The sequence below is a fragment of the Pteronotus mesoamericanus genome, unplaced genomic scaffold (assembly GCF_021234165.1).
Source record: "Pteronotus mesoamericanus isolate MK-2021 breed Mesoamerican mustached bat unplaced genomic scaffold, CSHL_Meso_final contig_90, whole genome shotgun sequence".
In the NCBI taxonomy this organism is placed as follows: Eukaryota; Metazoa; Chordata; class Mammalia; order Chiroptera; family Mormoopidae; genus Pteronotus; species Pteronotus mesoamericanus.
Genome location: NW_026555277.1, coordinates 42,996,226 through 43,021,454, shown reverse-complemented (window position 1 = coordinate 43,021,454; position 25,229 = coordinate 42,996,226). Strand labels below are relative to the sequence as shown.

Here is a 25,229-nt window from a genome sequence, read left to right as displayed (position 1 = left end):
CTGCAAAGCCAGCTTTGTTTTGGTCTGTCTCCATTTTATAGATGAGGAAACTGAGGCTCAGCGAGGTTAACGACTTGCCCAAAGTAGAAGCTGGACTCCAAAAACTTGGGCTCTGCCACAGAGACCCCATGCCATGGCAAGCTCCAAAGTCTGACAGAGGCAGGCCTTTGCTCTTCTCTGCCCCAAGACTAACCCCAAACCAAGAGGACGGTGGGGTGCTGGAAAGACCATGAGGCCGGGTAACAGGGCCTCCGCAAAGCTCTGCGGCCTACTGCCTCCTCCAGAGCTCGCATCGCTCCTCCAGGTCTCCGTTTCCGCCACTGCAAGGCGGGGTGAAAACCACTCTCCGCTCACGAGGCGGTTGTGCGCACTGAAACAGCGCTTAGGAAACCATGAAGCGCTGCACTAAATGAAAAGCAGTTTGCAGCTGTCACCAGTGGAGACCCCAGAATTTAAATCTAAGGTAGAACCTTATTTTTGTTTCCAAGGCATTTCTCTCTAGAAAGCTCAAGATGCCAAACAATTAACTTCTAAAACAACAATCATTTCCTGTCAGCACCACTATCGATGCTTTATCTGGGGCTTCTTTGAAGTGTGGTAACCCTGTGGCTGGGGGCCTGGGCTCCCATCCTTTCCCCGGGGGACTGGTACAGTCTTCAGGGCTGGACAGAAGGTTAGAAAGCTATGGGGAATCAGGAATCTCTGACAAGGCATACGAGATGACACCTATATCCCATTCATTCCTGTAAAAATAGGCCCCCAAACTCATGCTCTGTCCTCAAGGATCCTACACCGAGAACTCAGCTAAAATTATTACTGTGAAAGGAGATACATTCACAAACAACCAGCAAATTTTTTAAGGCGCTACACCCACCACCTAAGGGGTATGGAAAAGCAACGCACAAGGAATGGCAAGAATAAAAGAGAGTTCTTGTCCCGAACAGGCAGACACCTCCACACTCCCTCTTCCCCAGAGAAAGACACACACACAGACAGACCTCCAACGCTCCCTGTGCACTCCCTACGCCCTGGGGGAGGCGGTCTGACGCGGGTTTTCATTCAGCAACTATGGCCTCATTACTCAACTATGGCTTTCTGTGTTCTTTCCCCTTCCCCCACAATCCTCTCTGAAACACAAGCTCCATTTCCTCACCCCCACCCCACCCAGGGAGCTGGAAACCAGCCCAAACAGCACCCTTCACCTGGCATGAAAATAATCCTGTGAGCCTCACGGGTTCACCTCCCCCGCCCCCAAACCCGAGTACTGCCCTGAACTTGGCCCGAGTCTCACCTTGCCAAATGATCCTGGGCCAGTCTCTTCCGCTGTCCAGGCTGCATGTATGTCTCTGTCTGTGCTGGGGGAGACCCAGACCTTGACCTCAACTGTTCCTCCCACTTCTGCTTTGCTGTTTCAGACATGCTGCCATTCTAACAAGAGCCTTGGGGAGCCCTTTTCTAGCCTATCGGCTCCTCCTGGCTTATCAGGCAGCTACTTCTCTCATTTGAAAATCGCCTTTTCTAATGGAGATCTGGGCACATTGCAGATGGGGGTGGGGGGTGGTGGTGCGCAGGTAAAAGGAGAGGACAAGGGAAGACACAGGACAAAAACAAATTGACTGTTTGCAAGCAGCAGCTTCCCTTCCACACACAGCAAAGGGACCACTGCAGCATTTTCACCGCACGCAGACAGAGCCGGAGACTCGGTGGCTGGGTGGCAAGGACTGCATACCCCGTGCCGATGCCCTTCACAACATCCACATCAGAGGCCAAGCCAACACCCGGGTGTCTGAATGAACTAAGGACACTATCACCACCTCTCCCCCTACCTGGGACTGTCACCAGCGCCGCCTCCTAGACCATGAAGGGACACTGAACAGTCCAAGTTTCTGGATCTGCTTGTCAGGTGTTTCCATTTTTCCTCAATTTTTATGTTGCCATGGCAACCAAATGCAACAGGCAAAGCTAGCCCAAGACTGCCAATGTGGAGAGATGAGGTGCTGGCTATACAGCCACAGAGAGCAACATGTCAGCCCCACAGCCTAGGGCTCGGCTATGGAGCGACAGGACAGGTTCCTTCTCCAAGCTCAGAGTTGTAGTGCACCCCACCCCCACCCTGTGCCCTTCATCTCTCACTATCAGCTTCTTCCGATTCACAACTGCAGGAGGGAAGGCAGGGAGCCATCTCCCACAGCAGGAGATGCCCCACCCCCAGGCCCATAATGGGCACTCACCCTGCCTGAAAGCCTGCAAAATGAACCTCCAAAGGTAAGGAAGGTCCAACGTAAGGAAGGTAATGCTCACCTTCAGCAAGATAATATCCTTTTACCAGTTATCCTCCAAACACCACTCATAACATTCCTGGCAATTCCACCTTGTAGTTCTTTTCCAATCAGTCCGATGAGAAAACAGGGGGCTGCTCAAGACTCCAAGGGAAGGAACAAGCCAAAGATACTAGGATGCCAGGAGAGGCAGGCCAGGCCAGGGTCCTCTCCCTGGTAGGACACTCCAGGGTGATCTTGGATGCCTTGCAGCTGGCCTCTGAGCACAAGAGCAGGCTTCTGAACTTCCAGAGCGCGTACTCTCTCAACTAGGCCCCACCTCAGCATCTAATGCTTGACAGAGCCCGGGGATCAGTGTACACAGCCCACTGTCAGTCAAGGCTCCGGAGGGCTTCCCCGAGAGCTGCAGAGGCGCCTGTCAGCGGCTTCCTGGGCAGACTGGCACCGAGGAGAAAATGCTCTTATGCATAGCACTGACCACCAAAACCGCAGCCTGGGGTTCCTTGTACCAAGGTTCATCCCTTCAGGAGGGCCCCTGTGTGTGGCCCTGTAAGCCACAAAGGGCAACCACAAGCTCCCAATTTAAGAAGATCACTGAGAATTGGGAAAGAGGCTTAATGAAGAGCCCCAATGATCCAATCACTGGAAATGAGGCCCTGCAAAAAGGCTTGAGAACATTTTCTGAAGACTACCAACGAGGCCTCGTGTCTTCCAAGCAAGCGTGCAGTTATTAGATCAAATTTCACTACTGCAACTACAATTACAATTAAAATCTCTAAGCAGCAGTAGGCTACTTAGTCAGCACATTACGCCTAAGTTCAGCTAAGGAAGGGGGCTGACGGTCTCTTGAAAACCATCTACAGGCAGTATGTGCAGAGGTCGGAGGCACAGCTTCTGGAGCAAGACTATCCTGATTCAAATCCTAACTCTGTCACTTACTAGCTGTGTGACTTTTGAGAAGACCCTTAACTTCTCTGTGTTTCAGTATCCATGATAATAATGGCATCTTCCTCATAGGACTGTTTTGGAAATTAATATATGTAAAGCACTTAGAAAGGTACCTGGTAATAAACAGTAAGGGCTATACATGTTAGCTCGAAAAATGATAATGATATTATTATTAATGGAAAGTCCACTCTTACTCCAAGAGATAGATTACTTCATTTAATGTTAAGATGAAATTCTAGATCCTGAAATAAAGGATGCCGGAAAATCTCTTTCCTAGAAAATTGTGGACTGAGCTGAAATGTGCCTGCCTCTAAGTTTCACTCATTGATCTGATGCCTGCCTTTGGCAGCCACACAATAGATGTACCCCACTCCCCCCTGCCAGCCCCTCATGAAGGCTGACAGCCCATCCTCCTCCACCTCCTCTCCTGCAGACTACACACGCTAGGCCAGGGTTTCCAGACCCCTCACCATAATGGTCCCCCTCCTCAGGGGAATCGCAACTGCTCAATATCCCTCTTGAAATTTATTGCCCAGAGCACAGTGTTTGTGGCTTGGCATGTCCTCAGTGCTCCATAAGCTTAAAATGAACAAATGAAGTAGCCCACAAACACCATGGGACACCAGAACTACTCTCCCCTTCCTCTCTGCACACACACACACACACACACACACACACACACACTACTTTTCCTAATGCCGCCTGAGTTTGCATGAGCTCCTCCAACAGACTTCCACATGCCTGTTGGCTTGGGCGTGCACGGGTATTCCCTGGGGAACAAGGCTGCAGGACCCATTGGCTGATACCCATCTACCTTGGGAGGGTCTAACAATGAAGTAGCTGGCATAATAAAAAACAAAAAACACTCTAGTCATGCAGCAAAAGAAGCCTGTCAGTGACAGACTTGAAAGGTCCTACTTCTCTTAATAAATCTGGACTGTGGATTAAGTGTAGTCATTAGTGCTGACCAGTAAGTATTTCTCCTTCCAGGCACATGGTAGAAATGCATTTCCCTGCCCCTTTGGAGCCAGGAGTGGTCATGTGACTTGCTTTAGCCAATGAAATGTGAGTAAAATGGTCAGTGCACAGTTCACAAAGTTCCCTTTAGCATTCACAGAAGCACAGAGGGGGGGCCTCCCTTGGTAAAGATGACAGAGCAGAGCCCCTGAGGTGACCTGTGATGAACATGGAGTGAAACTGAAAAATAAACCTTACTTGTTTTAAGTCACTGGGATTTTGTTTTATGTTGTTCCCACAGCAGACCCTAGCCTATCCTGACTAATTCTGTATCACTGACACAGTTTATGTCCTCTGGCTCCACCAAATCACAGCTTTCACATTATTTCTCTTCTCTGTGCTTCTAATATGTAAGATGAGAAAGCATCTTTTGGTGGGCATGCACCTGTTACACCAAGCCGCTCAGTGAGCTCCACCTGCCAACAGTAGGGGAGATGTGGTATCTGCTCACATTAATAATACTCTAAGGGAAACCATTATTTTTATTCCCACTGGAGAAGGAATCCAAGATTATTCTGTTCAAAATCATTTAAGATTATCACTGCAGCCCAGAGAGTGATGGGTATCTGGAGAAGACTTTAGGATGAATGAAAGAATCTGGGAATAATTTAAGAGGGATGGAAATAGTAAGATATGGTTCTCTAGCTTTTACTTGCGTCAGAATCACCTGAAGGCTTGTTAAAACACAGGTTAAAGGGTCCTACCTCCAGAGGTCTTATTCAGGAAGTCTGCGGTGAGATCGAGAATCTGTGTGTATCAAGTTCCCGGGTCATGGTGGTTCAGAGACCATATTTTGAAAACCACTGCTCTAGAAGGACCCACTTCAGGAAACCAGGGTGAAGGCTCTGCAAGTGGAGCCAATGTGGTCTTAACAGACCCTCTTTGAAGAAGCCAAAGAGCCAATTTTCCTTTCTCCACCCAACACAATCTGACCGCTAATGTGTGAAGGACAAAAATGGTCACCTCAACCTTTCTTTCCTTACCACATAACATGCTCCACACAGAATAAGCTCTCCTTTATAAGATTATAATAGGAATCTTATTAGTTGGCACATATTTTTAAAAACTGGTTTCTGTGAGGGGAAATCTGCCTCACTCACCCTCCAGAGCTCTACCAGGAGGTAAATCTGAGGGTGTTTCAGGAGGAAGCCATTTAGATAATGGGCTGTAGCCTTGGTCTCCAACCTTATCTCCACACTCCCTTCCCAAACCCCCACTACACATCAGTCGTCTTGCCCTTTGACCCAGCCAAGACTGGTTACACTTCCCTCCACTGTGAATGACCCCCATACACGTGCGCACTAATCCTTGCTTATCTTAATCCTCCCCCTTCCTCCAGTTAGGGCCAGGCACTTCAAGAAAGCCTTCCCTCTCTTTCATCCCCTTCACAGACGATCAATCACCGCATCCTGTCAATTTTACCTCCTACGTGTCTCCAGAATCCACTCAGTGCTCTTCAGTTTTCACTCTAATTTAACTGGTTACAGATCCTCCACACTCTACCCTCTCTGCCCTTGAGGTCTTTGTCCAGGTTGTTCACCTTGACTGGACAGGTCCCAATGTAAACAACATAACTTCCCAGGAATGGAGAGGCCTTCCACGATCCCTAAGCTGAGTGAGAACGCTCTTTTATCAAATCCCACTGAACCCTTTTCTTTCTTCAGTCATGAACATCCATCACATTTGTGATCTCCTGTTTAATTATCTATCTTTCTGATTCAACCGTCAGCTCTTCACAGACAGGACCACATTTGTCTTACTTGCTGCTCTAACTGTGGAGTGTGGCACAGCCCCTTACACAATGCAGGCATTTACTAAGTATTTCGTGAATAAGCGCAGGAATCACCACCTCAGTTCATAGGAATCCTCCCTGCCTCTCAATGCCTACAGCACCTTCTGTCTCTTTCAAGGCGTGTCTGGCTATATGGCTGTACCCACCACCTGAGACAAGCAAGCACTACTTACGACAGACAGGACATGGACTCTAGAGGGAAACAGTGAATAGAATAGATTTTCCTTTTGAAAAGAATAGATTTTCCTTGGAAATGAAATAGAATTGAGATTAGCTACAGAGATATTTTAGTGGGACAAAAGAGGCTACCTTCTCAGAAGTGGAGAGGAGACAGTCTCCTGTGAACAGTGAGGAAAAGGAGGTGTGCATGACAGAGGTATTTAGTGAGAAAAAGTCTCCATTTTCTAGAAGCTCTTTATTAAAGTTGGTAACTTCCCACTACAAGCATTCTGATGGATTTCCTATCCAGACTTTTAATAATGACAGGCACCCAGGTCTCCAAGACGCCTAAGGAAGGGGGCTGAACTCCATGACCTCTCTGGGAGCTCATTCTGAGCTGGAATTCGGAGAATCCGCATTCGGGCTGTTTTTACACAGCAATTCTTTCTCCATGTAGGAGACAAGACAGCCTTCACCTTCATCCACTCTCTCTCTAACAGCAAAATATTAATGCTTTCAAAGTCAGACCTCCGACCCCACAGATCAGCAGCATCAGAATAACTTAGCAAGCAGCACCTGCCTAGGGCAAGGGTTAGACCTGACTGAAGAGATCAAGCTAGGGTGGCATCCTGGCTTTTCTCCTAGCCATGCCACTCTGCGCAAGTGAGTTTTCTCTGAGTCTCAGTGTCTTCATTTCTAAAACGATGATGATAACCTACTCCTCAGGATTACTGTATTAAATGAGATATGCATGTAAATCCCCGGTACCGAGTAAACATGCAAGGAATGTCAGTATTACTGTAATTACAGATTTCTAATTTTAAAAGCTCTGTAAAATAATGATTCTAAGCTGAAAATACTATAGAGATGAAATGATATGTTTGGAATTTGCTTCAAAAGAATCTAGGGGCTGAGGGGTAGTGTATAGATGAAATAAAATCAGCCATGTTTGTTTGTTCTTTTTTAAAATCCTCACCTGAGGATATATGTATTGATTAGGGGCAGGGGTCGGGTGTGGAGACAGAAACATTGATGTGTGAGAGAAACATTAATCAGTTGCCTCCCATACGAACCCAGATCGGGGATCAAACCCACAACCTAGGTATGTGCCTTGACCGGGAATTGAACTCATGACCTTCTGGTGTATGGGACAATGTGCCAACCAACTGAGCCACTTGGGCAGGGTAATATCAGCCATGTTTTGGAAGTTACTGAATATAGGCAATGAATACATTGGATTTATTACCATATCTCTCTACTTTTGCATATGTTTGAAATTTTCCATAATAGAAAGTGTAAAGGCATAAGAACCAAGGGAGGCAAATGCTGTAAAATATGAATACTGATCATTTATTTTAAGATATTTGGTCTAGATGATTGAGCAGAGAAAAATGATGGGGGGGGGAATGTAAAGCCCACACCTCTATTAGTTTCTCAGACAGAATTGTTTTCTTCAAACAGATTGGCAGAAGAGAACACAGCCACATGCACAGGTTTCTCTGCCTTCGTTTTTGGGAGAAGAACACACCCCGCGTGGGCTACACATGCATTTTTAAAGAGCCAGCCCTGGCTGGTAGAGCCTGCACTGAGTACCCGAAACCCTGCTGAAATGGAACTGAAGAGCAAGAAAGTTTCTGTGTTAAGGAAAGCGAGCATAAAGAACTGACAATGTCCAGGGACAGTGTCATAAGTCCTCCTTTCTTCTAAGCCCTGGCTTCGGACTCTTGAGGCTTCTTTTAGAGGCTCACTCAGGTCAATATGAGACTGTATTCAAGGTATTTTCGCACCAGATGAATGTGTTAGATGTCACTTGAGGAAAAGCATTCGTTCAAGGGAAAGAGGCAAGGGGCTCTCACAATACCGATCACAGCCCATCCACATAACCATCTCTCCCTTCCACCTCTTCCCACTCAGAGAGGTCTAGAGATCGAAAAACAAAATTCTTGCATTTCGCCTGAAGTCAACAAACTCACTCAGAGCCCGTCTAGCTGAGAGGGGAAAATAGTCCAACAAGCTTTGTTGTGAGCAAATGCCTTTAAGCTCCCAACCTCTGCCTGGAAAAAGAGAATATAAAAAAGTACTTACTCTTCTTGAAGAATAAATTCACTGTTTTCTGGAGAAAACTGCCCACTCACAGGATGCCTGAACGCTGTCGTCTGCTGGTTATGGCTAAAGAGAAGGAGAGAGAGATAATGAAGGAAAAGCCATTCGGATGAAAAGGATTACAGACACAACAACAGGCCAGCAGTGCCTGAGGACCCTTGCTCATCACAGATTCCTCCCGGGGTGAGCAAGTGGGCCTTTCTGCTGAGAGGCTCTTAATCTGTCACAATCCAGCTGTATTCAAAAGCCAAGAGCTTCCAGCTCAGGTGCCAGAGGCCACCTAAGACGCAGATATTTTAATTCTAGGGAAGTCTGGGCTCCAAGAGAACACTGCACCTTAGAGAGACATTCCATGAAGCACTGACTCCGACAAACTGAGCAGCTTAGCAAAAAGTTACTTTAAGAAGGCACGAGCTAAAACAAGAATGAAGGAAAGCAGACGGCACTTGCAACAGCTTTCAAAACCCATGAACCAAGGAAAGAATTCTAAGAATTAACCACCCACCCAGAAAAATCTCTCTTCTTAAAATTCTTCTCCCTACTACAAAATGTCTTCACTTCAATGACGGAATATAAATGTATGAGCATGTCTCTGCAACATGACCTGCACAATTTCAACACTGTAGAGTTTCTGTCACCCTTTTAAAGTTAGGAGGGATCAGCTTCCACACCAAGCTGAGAGGCACAACCAAAGTGTGTAGGTGTTTTGTGTATTCACAAAGGCTGCCTGGTTCTTTGAAAGGAAGGAGGAGCTGGCTCTAGAGGCTGCTGGTTTATTCTCTGAATAAACCAACCTAACCGCCTCCTTTTTAAAGAATATGATTTGTTTTAAAATGTTTTCCCCAATCACAAAACAGAGTCATTTAAGAAATTTTAGAAAATTTAGACAGATAAAAGAAAAATGGTCGCCCATGACCTCATCATCTAGAAACATACCTGGGTATATTCTCCTTCCTAGCTTTTTTCCTTTTTATTTAAAAAAAAAGTTGTGATTTTACTGTATTTAGAAACCTGTATCCTGCTTTTATCACATCCTAATTAACATAGAAAATTTCCTATGTCATTAAAGCGTCCTCATTTGAAGTAGCTGAATAATACATCATATGGATATAATTTTTTTCATATAATCAACTGTTCAAAAAAAATATTTCCTGGCCATCTGTGTGCCAGGCATTGTTGTAGGGGCTGGCGATACAAAGCGAACAAAAAAGTCCTTACCCCATGGTGCTTACATTCTAGAAAGATTAACATTCTTCAAATGCTGGACATTTTAGGTGCCCCCTCCCCACCCCACTACTATAATAAATACATCTTTGAGTATAGGCTTTTTCTATGACTCAAACTGTTTCCTTGGGTTAAAGTTCCAGAGACAAAATGACCAGGGCACAGTCATTTTTGAAGGCCCCTAACACAGGTGGTTAAAATGCTCTCTTTCACTGTAGGAGTCAATATATCATCTCAGTTTGGTGATGTTACACTATCAGTCCCATCTCCAAATTGAGCACTGAGCCACCCCGGATTACTAGATTTAAATGAGCATAGCATGAAGGTTTACGACCAAAAAAAAAAAAAAAAAAAAAATCTCTAGGCCTACAAAGTTTTTCTCACTCTGCCCTGCAGCCTGGTCAGGGCATCCTGCGTTCTGGCATCTGGGATAAGCTGACACTGAGGTTAGCGCAGCCTGAATCCTGATAAAGCCATAGGGAAGCAGGCAGAGCCAGGCTGCTCCCTGGTGCTGCGGCTCTGCCCCTCCTCCGCACCCTCTCACCCCTCCCGACCACTGCCAGCCTCCATGCTCCCAGCTCCTGGTTCCAGACAAGCCCTTGGAACTCTATGACTTCATCTGGCTGGCAGCTGCCGGATCGTCCCCAAAAAAATCAGAGTTAAGACATGAGCATCTAGATAAGAATGGGAAGCAGGCTCCCTTAGCATCTGACTCAGAAATCCTTGCACCACGTTCAGGAGCTAGGCTTTGTTTACACCCTGCTCCTTTTAGAGAGTCATCTCTATTCACCAGGGAATTTGAAAACACAAACTCTAGCCTACGCCTGCCTCGCTCTCAGCTCCCACCTGTGGAGGCGGATGGGGGCGGAGGGGGGGGAGGGGGGGAGGAGGGGGGGGAATGCCCTGCTCATAATGGGAACAACAATAAAGCAAGACCACCACTATCCACTATCACTTCTCAAGGGCACTCCAGTCCAAAAAGCCTTTTCTTACACATATTAGCTATTAACAGCATCAACCCCATCTTGTAAATGAGGAAATGGCTCAGAACGGTTGACTTGCTCGAGATAATTTGTCAGTCAGTGACAAGACTGAGACATGAATCTAGATCTTCTATTTCTAAATGTGATGCTCTTTGCATGATAACCTGCTGTCCCCTTCTCTTCGGAGTCTGTGGGGCTGGCAGCTTCCAGCCATGACAGAAATCCCTAAAGACAAGGCATCAGGAAAACAGCACCATCCACTGCTACTCCCTCTTCCTCCTGCTCCCTCCCTCCCCTTGTGCCCAGGGCCAGAGTCTCACTGACAACACCAGTGTGCCACTCAGCCCCCAGACAGCGCTGGGTCCTATCACCAGGTCAGCTAGGTGAACTCTGGTGGAATCAGGCAAAGAACGAATCTTCTCTGTGCTTGGAGCAGCATCCAGCAAACACTTCAAATATACCGCACCTTAACAGCAACTCCTGGGCTCCCACACCCTAGCTGTACCAACCTAAGTAAGCCCCGAGTCTTGGGTAGTAAATCCTGAGCTGGATGGTGTAGGCACTAAGTGAACTTTACATTCTAACATGAGAATGAAGACAGTTTTTTAAAATGGACAAAAAAACAGCTGTCATCTCATCAAACCTAGAGGCAGCTCCCCAACCTTTCCATCCTAATATGAACGCTGCCCTTTTTGCCAAAAAGGTTATCACAGCCAATGTCATCACTGTCATTTCCTGCGTTTATCCGAAGCTTTAAATGTGGTCACATTCATCGTTGCATTTGACCCTCCCAAGTACCCACTGACTGAGGCAGGGAACGTATTTTTATTCCCATGTTATGTGTTAGGAAACTGAAGATCTGGGTTATGGGATACGATCGGAACACTAAATTTAAAGGGAAGAGAGAAAAACAAAAGGATTCATATATTGAGAAAAGCGATGAACCAAAGTAATCACTCCGGGATACTGAGGTCTTAAAATTTGATCGTTTCTGATCAAACTCACCCAACTTGCTAAATGGCAAAGATTCTAGGTCAGCAATTTTAGAGCAAAGGAGGAAGAGTTAGGTCTTTGGGGTATTTCATTTCATTCCGTCTTCCCAAATACCCAGTAGGGCAGGCTGTGCTTCCTCACACCAGGCCACAGGTGAGGAAGGTGAGGCCCAGAAAGGGCGGGCGACTTGCCCACAATGACAGCCAGTTCCTGTGTTCCTGCATACCACCACCCTTCCAAGTCCTCTGACTTTTCCTGCTATTTCCCCACCCCTTAGCCCAAAAGCCCCCAGCCTGCCCATTCCTGATTTTCTAAAACCCATGAAGAATTTCACGTACTATAACCCTCTCTCAAGATGCATTTAGCAGGCACAGACAAATCCCCCGAAATACCTGTTCTTAAACCTGAATTGCCACCTTGCTCCTTGGGAGTGATGGAGATGGCCCGGCTGGAAGCCAGGTGGCTGGTTTCAAGGGAGCAGACTTCTCCATACAAAGGCTTCTGTTTCTCTTTAGGCTACTGAGAAAGTAACTTGGTGAATGAAGTAAAACACAACCTCGCCTTTATTCTTTGATCCCACTCTTCTTCCCAGGAAGAGCCCCTCCACACTGAACAGCAGCCGGGCTCACCTGGGAAAGGACCAGGGAGCGTGGACTGAAGGTGACAGGGAAGAATGATCCCTGTGAAGGCGGGCCACAGGTAACCATCCACGTAAATAAGCACGTCTTCACAGGCCCCGGGGCCGGGCAGAACTTGGGTTAGGCCATAATGAAGTCCCGCAGCAAACACAGGAGTCTTGACAAGAGAACAGAGAGAGGACCAGGGAGAAGTGGAGACCGATCCGAGCTCAATGTAAGGAAGAGCCCACCTACAAGCACACACAGAACTAGTCAATGTAAATGGGTCTTGCAGTTTCTTGCAACATTTTTGCAGGATTAATTTTTCCTGCATATAGATTTTGACCATAATGTGAGCAGTGACTCTGGTTAGTTAAACATAAAGATTCCAATTACTCGCCCTGGCCGCTATGGCTCTGTGGTTGGAGCATCGTCCTATAACCAAAAGGCTGTGGGTTCGATTCATGGTCAGGGCACATACCAAGGTTGCGGGTTCATCTCCAGTCCAGGCCCAGGCATGTGTGAACCCTGCTCCCAGAGTGGATCCTCCGTCTGGGTGCATATGGAGGCAACCGACCAATGCTTCTCTCGCATTGATGTTTCCTCTCTCCCCCTTCCTCTCCCTCTCTCTCAAAAAAAAAAAAAAAAAAAAGCAAACGAAAATGTCCTCAGATGAAGGCGAAAAAAGTGATTCCAATTACTCAGCATGGCAATTTTTTGGCATGGCAAGAACTCCTGGAGTTATGTGAATGGTGCTCAAGAGTGCAGGTCTGGGCACCCTGATAAATCTAGTTTTCTGACAGCGGGGCTCTCGGTGAGCTGAGAGTGTGACCAACTTGCTCTGGCAGCATTAGCCCTTATCTGGCCCATGTTATAAAGAGAAGAAACAGCTTAAAATGTAAGAAAAGTGTCCGGCCTCAAAGACGAAGGAGGAACACTGTCAAGGCCCTTCTCAGTGGAGTGCTCAGCAGCAGGAGCTGCTCTGGACCTCTGGCTCCTCAGTGCGACTCCCAGAAAATTGTAGAAGAGTCACTCTGCAGGCCTGAAGCTACTTTCAGCTCTGCCTCCAGGCTAGTTAAGGCACTCACTATCTTTGTTCCAAATCCCAGTGTCTCAAGAAAACCAAGGATTCTGGGTGACCTAGTATGCTCTTAGTTAAGTTCCAAAATTGACAACTGAAACTTCAAGAACTCAAGAAACTGTCTCCCTGTCTTCTTCAGTTTCCATTTGGGCTACAGCATCAAGAGGTAGCAGCCAAGAGCTGAAACAGCTTTCCACATCCCCTCAACATTTCTCAAGCTCCTTTTGTTTTACTTAACTTTTACAAAACTGCTCCTTTAGTGCAAAGTGTCAATGTTGTCCATGTGGCATTTCCTAAGAAGCCTGAGAAACTGACCTAAGTGGTCTTTGGAGCTCACACTATTTTGAAAATGTCAAGATTTTCAACAGCTTGCTGCACACGGGAGTTAACTCTGACAGGCCTTTCTTCCAGAAGCACTGGAATCAGGCCTCAAGGAGCCAACATATGGTCGCCATACTCTCTCCAAGTGGAAACACAATGCTAACCAGCCACCTTCAATATCTGCCCTGAGCAGCAAGTCAACCCAGAGCCCCAAGGTCAGAAGTTCTGGATTCAAACCAGATCAAACCAGCTCACCTCTCTGAGCCTCGGTTCTTCCATTTGCAAATGAAGAATAATAATATCCTTCCAAAAGGTTGTTGTGAGGATGAAATGAGGGAATATACATTAGAGAGCTTTGCACAATACCTGGCACACAGACGGTATTCAGTTAACGTCTGCTAAACCTGACTGTGCCTTGACTATGGCAATGACTACTGGTGTCTAAATTTTAACAGGGCAAAAATAGAATGAGCCTCCTCCCTCCACTCCCACCAAACTTGATACTCCTCCTCCAGGCTTCCTTATTTCCATTAACGGCATCACCCCAAGCTCCTTTCCTTGGCTTAGAAGATCCTAGGTGATCTGACCCGTGCCTAGCTCCTCCTCTTCTGGTGCCACTCTCCCCCTTCCTCATCCCGTCCCATCCCAGTCACACCAGCCTCTCCTCTGCTCCTTGAACACCAAGCGCTGAACTATTTAGCAACCTTTGCACCCAGCTGTCCTTTCGGCCCCGATGCTCTTTCCCCCCTCGCATGCCTGTATCCTGTCATTCCGACCTCAGCAGGATCATCGCCACCTCAGAGCCCTCCCCAACCACCCCCTGAGGTGGGCTCCCAGTCACTTCACCGCACATCGCCCTGTTTTAATCATTACTGTTATTTTTCTTACTTATGTATGTGTTTGTTATTATCAGACTCCTTGACAAACGCGTGTATTCCCAGGGAGCAAGGACCTTGGCTGTCTTTTCACTGCTATTATCAGCCTGTAACAGTAGGAGCACTGTTACACCTGCCAAATGAATGAATGAAAAATGACTAAGGAGGCTCTTAACTTAAAGTTAGGCCATGCCTCCTAATAGGCTCACTAACCCTACAAGAGTCTGGACTCAGGTGACAAAGAGACAAGACTCTAAAGGGCCGTGAGCCACAGAAGGCAGTGGCTTTCATCTCTTACTGCCAGAGGCAGGAAGAATGAGACACCAATGTGCCAAGATCACTTCATCCTTGGCTCTCTCCCAACTATGTTACAATATAATTTGGAGAAATTAGCCCTCCCCTGCAATACGCACCCCCATGCCTGCAAGGGAACGTTAATATACACTCAGAAAGAATCAAAGAATGGGGTGCAAACACCAGAGAGGAAATGACTGAGTGATTAAAAACACATAGGAGGATAATACAAACATTACCTGTATCTCCCCTTTGTCAACTGGGAGAGTATTTGGTGTGAAACCCACAATTTGGTGACTGATTATATACTCTCTCATATTGCTCTCTACTTATTTTACGTGTTTGTTCTCCTCACCCCTCTCCTATCTCCAGTAAGATCCTAAGTGCCTAGAGGGCTGGGAGCAGCTGTTCACTTATATCTCCTGTACTTCCTGCAGCACAGAACAGTAATACCCGCGGAGCAGGCCCTTGAACTCTTTATCGCAACAGCCTGAGTGCAAACACACATCACCTAGAGGGAGACGCTGTGCAAAACCCATCTCATTTTCTGATGTCAGCAGCCTGACTATCACAGATTCTCCAGAGAGAGTGGGTGAGGCAGGGGCCCACAGGCCCTCATAAAGGGTCCTACACTCGGGCTGAGAGGCGGCACCAGCCCTGGGGTGCATGACGCAGACCAAGGAAGAGACTTTCCCACCCACCCCCCACACCTGACTCAATCACACACCCAGCTAGGCAGGGACACTGAAACCCAGCCAAACCCCAGGTCCACCCCCCCGGAGGGGCAGTCACTGTTCTCCTCACCCAGAGGTGCCAAAAGGGGCAGAGCCTGGCAAAGACAGAGTTGGGTGTAAGAGCCACAAAATTAACTGAGGGAACCTAAAGCTCTTGCATCTTGCAAAGGGAAAAGTCTATCCTTTTCCAATTTTGAATTAAACAGACCGAAGTCATCCAGCATGATTGGGAAAGCTCTTTCATTAGACTCTCCAGATGTTTTCAGGGCCACTCAGTGGCCAACCCATTTCATAACCCACCCCTTCTGACCCAGTAACCAAAGCTGCAAACCCGCCTGCTTTCCCACGTTCGTACATGGGGCCCCAGCTCTTAGGATTGCTACTTGGTTAACAGAATGTTTTAATTTGCCTTCAGAGGACCTCGCCAATCATGAAAAGCTTAAAGCCAAACTCCTTAGAATGAGGAAATCAAACCCAGATAGCCTTCCCTTCCCTAGCTCCCTTTTTAAAAAGGGGGCAGGGAAGCAATACATTAGGAGCTGAGGTGCCAGCTCTGCTACTACCCAAACAGTTCCAGCCCCCAGGCGGAAACAGTCTCTCCGGGTCTCAGTTTCCTCATCTCTCCAAGGAGGGGTTAGACTCTCCGTGCAGAGAGGCCACCCGAGGTCTGCTGAGCATGGGCCCCCAACACCATTCAGAGTCATACAGACTGGAGTTCAAATCCCAGCTCTGTCACGCACTGGCTGTGCTCGACCTTGAATGAGGCAGTGATCTTTCTGAGAGTTGGTTTCTTTATCTGTAGAAAGAGAAGACCATTGCAACCTGACAAGACTGTTATGGAAAGTACTGATAATGTGTCTAGACTACAGCGGACACTGGAACTTCAGTGCCTGTTAAATTTTCCTTCGCTAGCTCTAAACCTCCACTCTAATCTAGTTGTTGTGTCCTTTTCCATGTTGCGAACTCCAGTTTTATTAGCCTGCCATGGAAGAGCAGCTCAAAACATATTTTCCCGCTCTTGAGCTAAGGCACAACACCCAGCCTCCTGTTTAAATTCCTATTTAAAGAACTTGCCTGCCAGGCAAAGTAGTTTAGGATCAAGAGGCACCCTCCTTCAGCCACACTTCTGTCCCTCCCTGGGTTGAGTTCCATGATTCAGAAAGTGCAGCCCAAGAGAAAAAGCCTTGCAGCAGGCTGCGCTCAGCTAGGAACACATGCTCTAGAGAAGTTTTAAAATTGAACAGGGGACATTTTTGACCTCAGAGAACATCCAGTTTTATGCTTCTGTTTAATACTCTTCAATAAGTCAGGTTCCTTATATGTAAAATGAGAAGGCTAGACCAGGTGATGTTTTAGGGATCTTCTAGCTATAACATCTTAAGGCTCTGAGGTTCATCTCAGGCTACTGCCAGAGCCACAGACTGAAAAGTAACAACATAACTGAAAACACAAAGGAACCAGGCAGAACAGCTGTCCTCCCCAATGTCACTTGTCAACAGACTATCTTTTGTAATGACATCAGGGAGGTGTAGCTAATGACACTTCTGTCCTATTTATTCCCAATTAAACCAGATTGTTTGCTGTTGTTTTAACGATAGGTGCTCCCACCAAGCCATAAAAATTCACTCTCTCTCACTCATTATGTGGTTTTTCAATGGGGCTACATCGCAGCCAACTGAATCCTTATGAAACCAGTACAGGACTAACCTGCTCTCCTGTTCTCGCCAGGAAAGGCAGCAGTCACACTCCCTCTTTCCTTGAGCTTCATGCTGGCCTTAGGAAAACCCCAGTTCAGATCAGACAGGGAGGAAGGGCCACAAGTAAATCTGCAGAAGTAAAGCAGAGGCTCCCAGCCTACCTGCTTGCTCTCAGTTTCGATTCTGGAGCAGCTGCCTCCCAAGGTGTTATGAATGCAGCAGCCAGTTGCTCCTACTCATTCATCCTATTTCCTCCCCAGCCCTGATGCAAAATCTGGCAACGGTGCAGGAACATAGTTCCAGCTCAGAGTCACCAAGCTGCTGCGGCCAAGCGGGGCATTGACTGGGGATAAACAGCAAGGCAGTCACTTGGTGTCTCCAGGCCTCGATTCTTCTGTTCTTGGAGTCTGTGGGGTTGGCTGCCCCTCTAGAAGTAGAACATAAGGAACACCCCCACCTAACAGGCTCCGGAGTCAGAATGAATTACTCAGTTTTGTCCTGCCACACTGCGGCTGAAGTCAGCCCAACACAGAGCCTTTGATGGAGAAATGATGGCTTCTGTATCACTACAGGTATCCCCCACTTTTTGAGAACACCTCTCGTCTTTATGAAAACACCCACATTAGTACCTGTTTTTGCTAACTGAAAGAAATCCAAAGAGTATGTTCACTTCTATGAAAAAAGGTGAAAAGCAAAAATAGCGTTCAGCATTTGTTTTGCAGCGAGCGGTTAGGGGCAGTGCACCTCGCCCCACCCCAGCTGTGCGAGTGGCGCCACCAAGCTCCTTCTGGGGAACTATACTCAGCATCAAGGTGCCACAGCTTCAAACTGTCCATGAGCACCTGTGCTTTATCTCAACTTACTTTGTGCATTAATGCATTTACCATATGTTAGTGTTATTTTAGGTTTTATGTGTAATTTGGTATGATTTGACAAGTTATGGGGGGGTCTGGGAACACTCAAATTTTTCCACAAAAATTAATGGTAATTACGTCTTCACTTTACACCACTGCAACTTACGAAGTGTTTCATAGGGAAGCTCTACTTTCAGATAGCGGGGGAACCTTTGTGTTTCACAAGGTCAGGACCACGAAGGAGCTGAGCAGTTATAACCCATCATGCCCACTCCCCCTGGTAACAATCTATGATTCTTTCATCACTGCTTGGGATGGCAACGGTCCAATCAGCATCAATTTAACCATGTGGCCTTTGCCCCCAGAAAAGACCTGGAAAGGAGAAAGTCAGAGGGGTCAGAAAGGGGAACTAAGGAAGCAGAGTGCCTTTACTGCCTGTGGCTTTATCACCACAGCCTCAAATCAACACCATGGCTCTTTGCAACCTAGGTCTAGATGCAGTCACGACACAGGTGACCACAAGAAATGCAACGTAAGCTCCGTGGGACAAAGACTTCTGTTTTCACAGCTACATTCCAGTGCCTACATAGTGCCTGGTACGTAGTAGGTACTCAATAAATGTTTGTTGAATGAAAAAAAAAATATACAGGGGATTTTATTCTGTCTAGATGACAGTTTTACTAAAACCTGTACCCATTACCAGCATTTTCTCCCTTTTAGAAATCTCCACATCTTTCATAACTACTACTACTGCCTATAGTGAATGATCTATAAATCTCTAAATGCTGAGATGATTTACTGTGAAAGTAATAAAGCTCAAGCTTTAGGGCCTTCACTTTCATAAGCCTCTTCCAAGGCCCCAGGAAGGACCCTAGCAATGTGTTGACATGCTTTTGCAAGTTTATATCTAACACACTTGTTTTAACCACAGAGGAGATATGCCCTAGCCTACAGACACGTCCTACTCCATCACAAGTCAACTGCTGTTAAGACTGGAGCAGGTTAGAGAACACAAACTCCACTTGTCCAACATTTATTCAGCCCGACTATGTGCTTTACATTCTTGAGTGCTTTGGAGAAAAAAATGTCTAGAACATAATTGTCCCCACTGAATAGGAACTTACAGTCCAATAGACTAGATAGATATGGCCATATATAGGTACAAACATATTTTATATATTAAACAAATACAGGGGTAGGCAAAAGTAGGTTTATGGTTGTAAGTACGCGAAACTGAGTTTATCCCTGTATTATTAGTTATTATATTATTTTCCATATGAACTGTAAACCTACTTTTGCCCATCCCTGTAATATAAATGTACATAACTACAGATCAGAGGTGGTAGCATAATAGAAAAGAAGGCACACCTATTAGCTAGTAGCAACATGTTATGTACAACAACCCTAGAAAGTACTATATCATATTACCTTCATTTGAAAATGAGGCTATTGAGGCCCAATGGAATCACGTGCCTTCCCAAGGCCACCTGACCAGTAAGTGACAAGGTCAGAAGTCACGCCCGAATCTGCCTGACTCGAAAGTGTGGGCTTGTTCTTAGCGGCTACACTTCAGCCAATGGCCACTATCTCCAAAACATTTCAGGAGACGTGCTGGCTTCAGCGGGGCAGGAACCACATCGAGCACCAGCAGAGGTTGGCAAGCTTCACAAGCTCACACTACTGAGAGTGGAGGAATGGAGGGTGCCATGAGCTTACTCATCAGGGGTATAGGTATAACCCTTGATCACTAAGCAACACCCTAGCAGGAATCGGTGACAGCTCCAGGGAGCCAGAAGAGGCCACGTGAGAGGCTCCCACCCTGTGGCCCTGCCTCCAAACTTCCTTGTCCCTGCTGCCAAACTGATCGTGCTGGAGCACATCTCCCATTCCACTGTCTCCTGTTACACACCCCTGTGGCTCCAACAGCCTCCTTATCTTTCGTCACTTCCCTATACCCTTGGCTCCCGCCATATTTCCCTGTTCACCAGTCCCCAAGTCACCCTGTTCTTCCTACCTCTGGGCTTAGGCTCCTGCCGTCCTTTCCCCTCATGAATTCTGCCCATCCTTCAAGGCCCCTTCTCTTCCCAGTAGTCCTACCTAATCACTGCAGGCCACTCTGCTACTTTCCTTTTCTTTTTTAAGATTTTATTTATTTATTTTTAGAGAGAGGGGAAGGGAGGGAGAAAGAAAGGGAGAGAAACATCAGTATGTAGTTGCCTCTCGCACGCCCCCTACGGGTGTCCTGGCCCACACAACCCAGACATGTGCCCTGACTGGGAATCGAACAGATGATCCTTTGGTTCACACAATCGCGCTCAATCCACTGAGCCACACCAGCCAGGGCACCACTCTGCTTCTTTGCTTCCTGAATACTCTCGGCACTGAAGGCTAACACTCTTCATACAGCAATACTTTCCAACAGCTCTTTCATTTTACCTTCCAAAAATTAAGTACTATGTGTTATAAAGCGTATAAACTAAAAAGAGCACAAGTTCCCTTTCTTGTCTCCAATTCAGCCAGTCTTAGAAGCAACATCTTTACCAGCCTCTTGAGTATCCTTTGGGTTTTTATTTTCTTTCATGAAATTTTTATGCATTTAAAATTTTACATGTACAACTTTTGAAAAAATGTGCATAAGTAAAATAAAACTATATATTATTCTATAACTTGCTTTTACTTTACATATCTTGGATTCTTCCACATATGTATGCAAAGACAAAATACAGTAATCCCCTCCACACACAGCTTGCTAGGACTTCCACACACAGTGGTGACCTAGGACCCATCCCATCTGCTAATCTACACCAACAGTGTCAGAGGTTTCTAATTGATTAAGTGGAAACAAACAAATGCAAATTCGTTTTATTTTGACCACACAGATTTTAAAAATTGAGCCAGAGTTTAAAAATGAAAAAAACTTGATATAAAACTCCAGTTCATCTTGAAAAAATGAAAACTGTCGCAACACTGGGCCCCGCTGGGAGGCAGAACGGCCTTCAGTTCACCTCAGTCCCCACGACTCCCTGCTGGGTTCCCAATGGTGAGGGTGGATGCCTGGTGCTATTTATCATCACACCTGCACTTCTAATTCTCTTACTGGAAGAGAAATATCTTTGTACCCCTATCTCAACCAGAAATGGGAAAACAAACGATAAACAGAGTGAGCGGAGTATTCCAAAAACAAACTGGAGAGCATAAACACAGTCTGCTTTTTTGTTAATTGCGAAGCCTGAACAGACATCTGAGTTTGCAACCCTTATCTAGTACCAACACCACTGATTCTAGAGAACAGCCTTCTTAAAGGAAGGAGACCTAATTTTTTTCTTCATTTTTAAAAAATCCTCACTCAAGGATATGTTTTTATTGATTTTGAGAGAGAGAGATGAAGGGAGAGAAACAAATGTGAAAGAGAACTGATTGCCTCCTGCATGCACCTCAACTGGGATCAAACCCACAACCTTTTTGGTGTAGGGGACAACGCTCTGACCAACTGAACCACCTGGCCAGGGCAAGCAGACCTATTTTAAAGAAGAGATTTCTTGCATAAGAGTAAAAACTAAAAGAACATGGCAAAAACTAGGTCAAAAATTTTCCTTCTCACAAAAACATCTTAGAAGAATCTTCCCAACAGCAATGGAAGCAAACTCGCCTTAGCCTTCCCTGCTGCCCCTCCGAAGAGGCAAGCTCCTGCACAGCCAGGAGACTACTTCTTCCACAGACTGAAAATCCAGAGAGGCCCCACCCACTGTGCTGTCCCTAAGGAATCCAAAGGCAGAGAGGTACCAGGTGGACACCCACAGGGACCACTGACAGCAGGCGGGGACTCCTACAACAGAAAAGCACCTGACCAGGTGCTTCTGCCTAGGACAAGATTACAGACCTCCCCAGCCCCCAGCCAAAACATACACAGTCCACTCAGAGCACTGCCCTGGAGTCCAGGCCGCAACAGCCGCCCGCATCACAGGCAAAGAAAGCAACTTTAAAACATCGCCACCGTCTTTTAAAAAGAACGGCTTCTGCCTGTGTATCTGGGAGGAGTCTTTAAAAGGCCCACAATCACTAGATGGTCAGACCTGAGTGATATTGTATTACTTGGCCCCAACAATATGGGACATAGAATATTCATTCATTCATGTGATAAATATTTGAGAGTCAACTAGATGCCAATCCCGTAGTGTTTCACAGTACCTGAGTAATCAGGGAGAGGGAGGGGGATGTTTAACAACATAATCTCTATATCCTGCCAAAGGTGAACTAAAGGACAGAGTTTTTCAGATTTTCAGATTCATGAATGACAATCTGTCTTCTTAGTCAAGAGGTCTAAATTCTCAAGCAGTTTATTAAGCCAATTTGAGATCTTTCATCGACTTGAGACCTTTTACCATAAAGGGTAACCTTTGCTTTCCAGAAGTCACAGTAGTAGGCATTTTAGAGCTGAAAATGAAACAGAGATCCCCTCTCTGTTCCCTTTGTTTTACACGTAAGGAAACTAAGGTCTGGGAAGGTTAAAGAATTGCTTAAGGTCATAGTTATTACTAACCATATATTAACGCTAGGTTCCTAAAAACAAGGGTTATGAAAAAAATCATGCATTATTTTAAAATTAATTTCCTGCCTTAAACTAAATCCATTTTCTGGTGACTAATTTCCACTAACAAACATGAAAAATATATTAAAGAGCTGGGAATTTTTTTGTCCAGTCAAAACACCTTGTACAGAAACCCTGTGCTGTTGGTCTGGCTTCAAGTGGCACATAAAATGCACGCAGGGGAGAAGGCCATGTGAAGACAGAGGCAGAGACTGGAGAGGTGCATCTGCAAGACAAGGAATTCCAAGAATTGCCAGAAATGAAGAGAGGGGCACGGAATGGATTTTCCTCCAGAGTCTTCAAAAGGAGCCAACCCTGCTAATACTTTGATTTTAGACTTCTGGCCTCCAGAACTGTAGGAGGAAAAGTTTTCATTGTTTTAAACCACCAGGTAAGTGGTAAGTTGCTATGGCAGTTCTAGGAAATAATACAGAATCTGTATTAGTTTAGTGGCATTGACTTATTGCAAACCCAACTAGTCAAAAGTATGGAAAAGCTGTCACAAGGCCAGTAGGACCTTGGGACTCACTTAATAGTAGTATAGGGTCCAAAACAAGGGGAGTAAAAAGAAAAAAAGAAAAGTTCTATTTTGAATTGATCAGACCACACCACGGAAAGAAAAGCCACAACCGTGAAAGGTGCCAAGGGGTCAAAGCCTTGTCACCGAAGGAACTGCAGTTTTATGGCCTGGGACGACTCAGGGCACATGACCACTGTCATCATCTTGGAAAGGCTACCAGGAGGAAGAGTAATTTGATTTGTCCCCTGAGGGCCAAGATGGTAGAACTAGAATCACTGGGTGAATCATTGGGAGACATTTTTCAAGGAATTATGTATCAATAATGTCAGAGTGGCCTCTGAACATCAGACTGGCTGGCTGCCTCCCGCTGGTGGAAGTTTTGAAGTGCAGGCCAGATAAACTACTTGGCAAGATATAGCTAAAGAAAGGACACAAAACCCAGGCCTGAAATCTGCCAAGATGACCTCATGTTCATTTCCAGCTCTGTGATTCTAGTAAGCCATGAAACACACCATTTAGGAAGTATGTGAGTCAAGAGATTTCTGAAATACATGGGTAGGCTGAAGAGATCCTAAGCATTAGGAGATATTTTGGTGGGAAAACAGCAAAGCAAGGCCCTGTGCAGAGCTACGACTTAGAACCTATGCCTAACTCCCAGGAAGCCGGCTGCAGGAGCAGGTGGTCACAGCCCCATAGTGGAGGCTGGGTTAGGTCCCTGAAGCACCTTCTCACAGGAGGCTTATTTGAGATTGACAAACCTGTGTCAAGCTTTACCTTTTAAATACACAGCTTAATAGTTGAGTGTGGCCAGTATCCATTAACAAACCACTGGGATATTAAAAAAAGTAGCGGTCATGCCCTGGCCAGTATGGCTCTGTTGGCTGGAATATCTACCCATAGGCCGAATGGTCATGGGTTCAATTCCCGGTCAGGACACATAGCCATGTTGTGGGTTTGATCCCCAGCCGGGGCACATAAAAGAAGGCAAAAAATCAATGTTTCTATCTCCCTTCCTCTCCCTCTAAAAGTAATTTTTAAAAAATCCTCCAATGAGGATTTAAAAAAAAAAAAAAAAGGGATGGTCACCATTTCCCGAATACCTGCCATTGTGAGTAACTGCTTGAGAAGACTGCATGTATTACACCCTGAACAGTCACTTCAACACTGCCAGCTATCATCATCTTAGGGAACGGTGGTTAAGAGGAGTGAAGTCATTTGTCCAAGGCTATACATTTCACAAGGATTTAGGATTCCCCTTGGTATCCAAGCCCAGAATCTGAATTCTTTTCCTGTATCACGATGTCTCCTCTGTACCATACTGCAGGGATTTCATTGGTTCAAGGTAAATACCACCACCAGGCAACTGGGGGCAAGCAGGTGGCTTTCCCTCCCCAGGCCTCAGTCCCCTCATCTGTAAAATGGGAAAGGCTGGAGGTGATAAGCACAGGGAGCCATTCCAGCGCTGACACCGGGTGCTGCTCTGCTAAGCTCATTTTCTCCACGTCACCTCCACATAGGTAGGGCTGAGCACGCGGTGACAAGGGAGAGGATCACTCTCTAGCACTAGCCACAAGGGGGACACAGCTAATAACTTTCCCCCTGCTGCCTGGAGGGCAGAGCAACCATGGAAGAAGGAAACCAAGAACAGGCACAAAGTCCGCGCTATGAGCTCACTCACAGGTGTACGGTGTAGAATGACCCACATAAATCTTGACATTTAGCACTTTACTCCATAAACCCAGGCTCTGCTGTAAAGTATCAGCACACAGATCTGAGGACTAACTTTGCCAGAGCCCAGGGGACCACCATGAGGAATTAAAGCGCAGGGTCTTTGTTTTGAAAAGATCAAGTTGTCAGTGGGGTGTGAGAGGTAAAGCAGTCCGGCCACATTCCAGTGGGAGGGGCCTCCTGCAGCCGCTCCCGCAGCCCGCACACTGTCCTGAATTGGGTCGGGCACCTTCCACCCCCCACGCTGCTTTCTCGCACACCCACTCAGGACCTCCTAAGGCCTCCTAAGGCTGCCTATTTCCCTGCTGCGCCTCGGAAGATCTTCCAGCGATGGCACTAGAAAGCTAGCCACACAGGGACACTGGCCCAGCGTTCCTCCATGGCCTGGGGAAGGGGGAGCACTCCACCCTCAGTGCCCGGGT

The 25,229-nt window shown here is 46.4% G+C and overlaps 1 protein-coding gene across 2 annotated transcripts in view; it reads right to left on the bottom strand.

The window, feature by feature from the left end:
- Positions 1 to 25,229, bottom strand: part of PLEKHA7 (pleckstrin homology domain containing A7) — a 198,102-nt gene that overhangs the window by 71,846 nt on the left and 101,027 nt on the right. For both annotated transcript variants that reach the window (XM_054586037.1, XM_054586036.1), the window contains exon 4: positions 8,281 to 8,364. In XM_054586037.1, the coding sequence (XP_054442012.1) occupies positions 8,281 to 8,364 (84 nt within the window). The remainder of the gene's footprint in view (positions 1 to 8,280; positions 8,365 to 25,229) is intronic.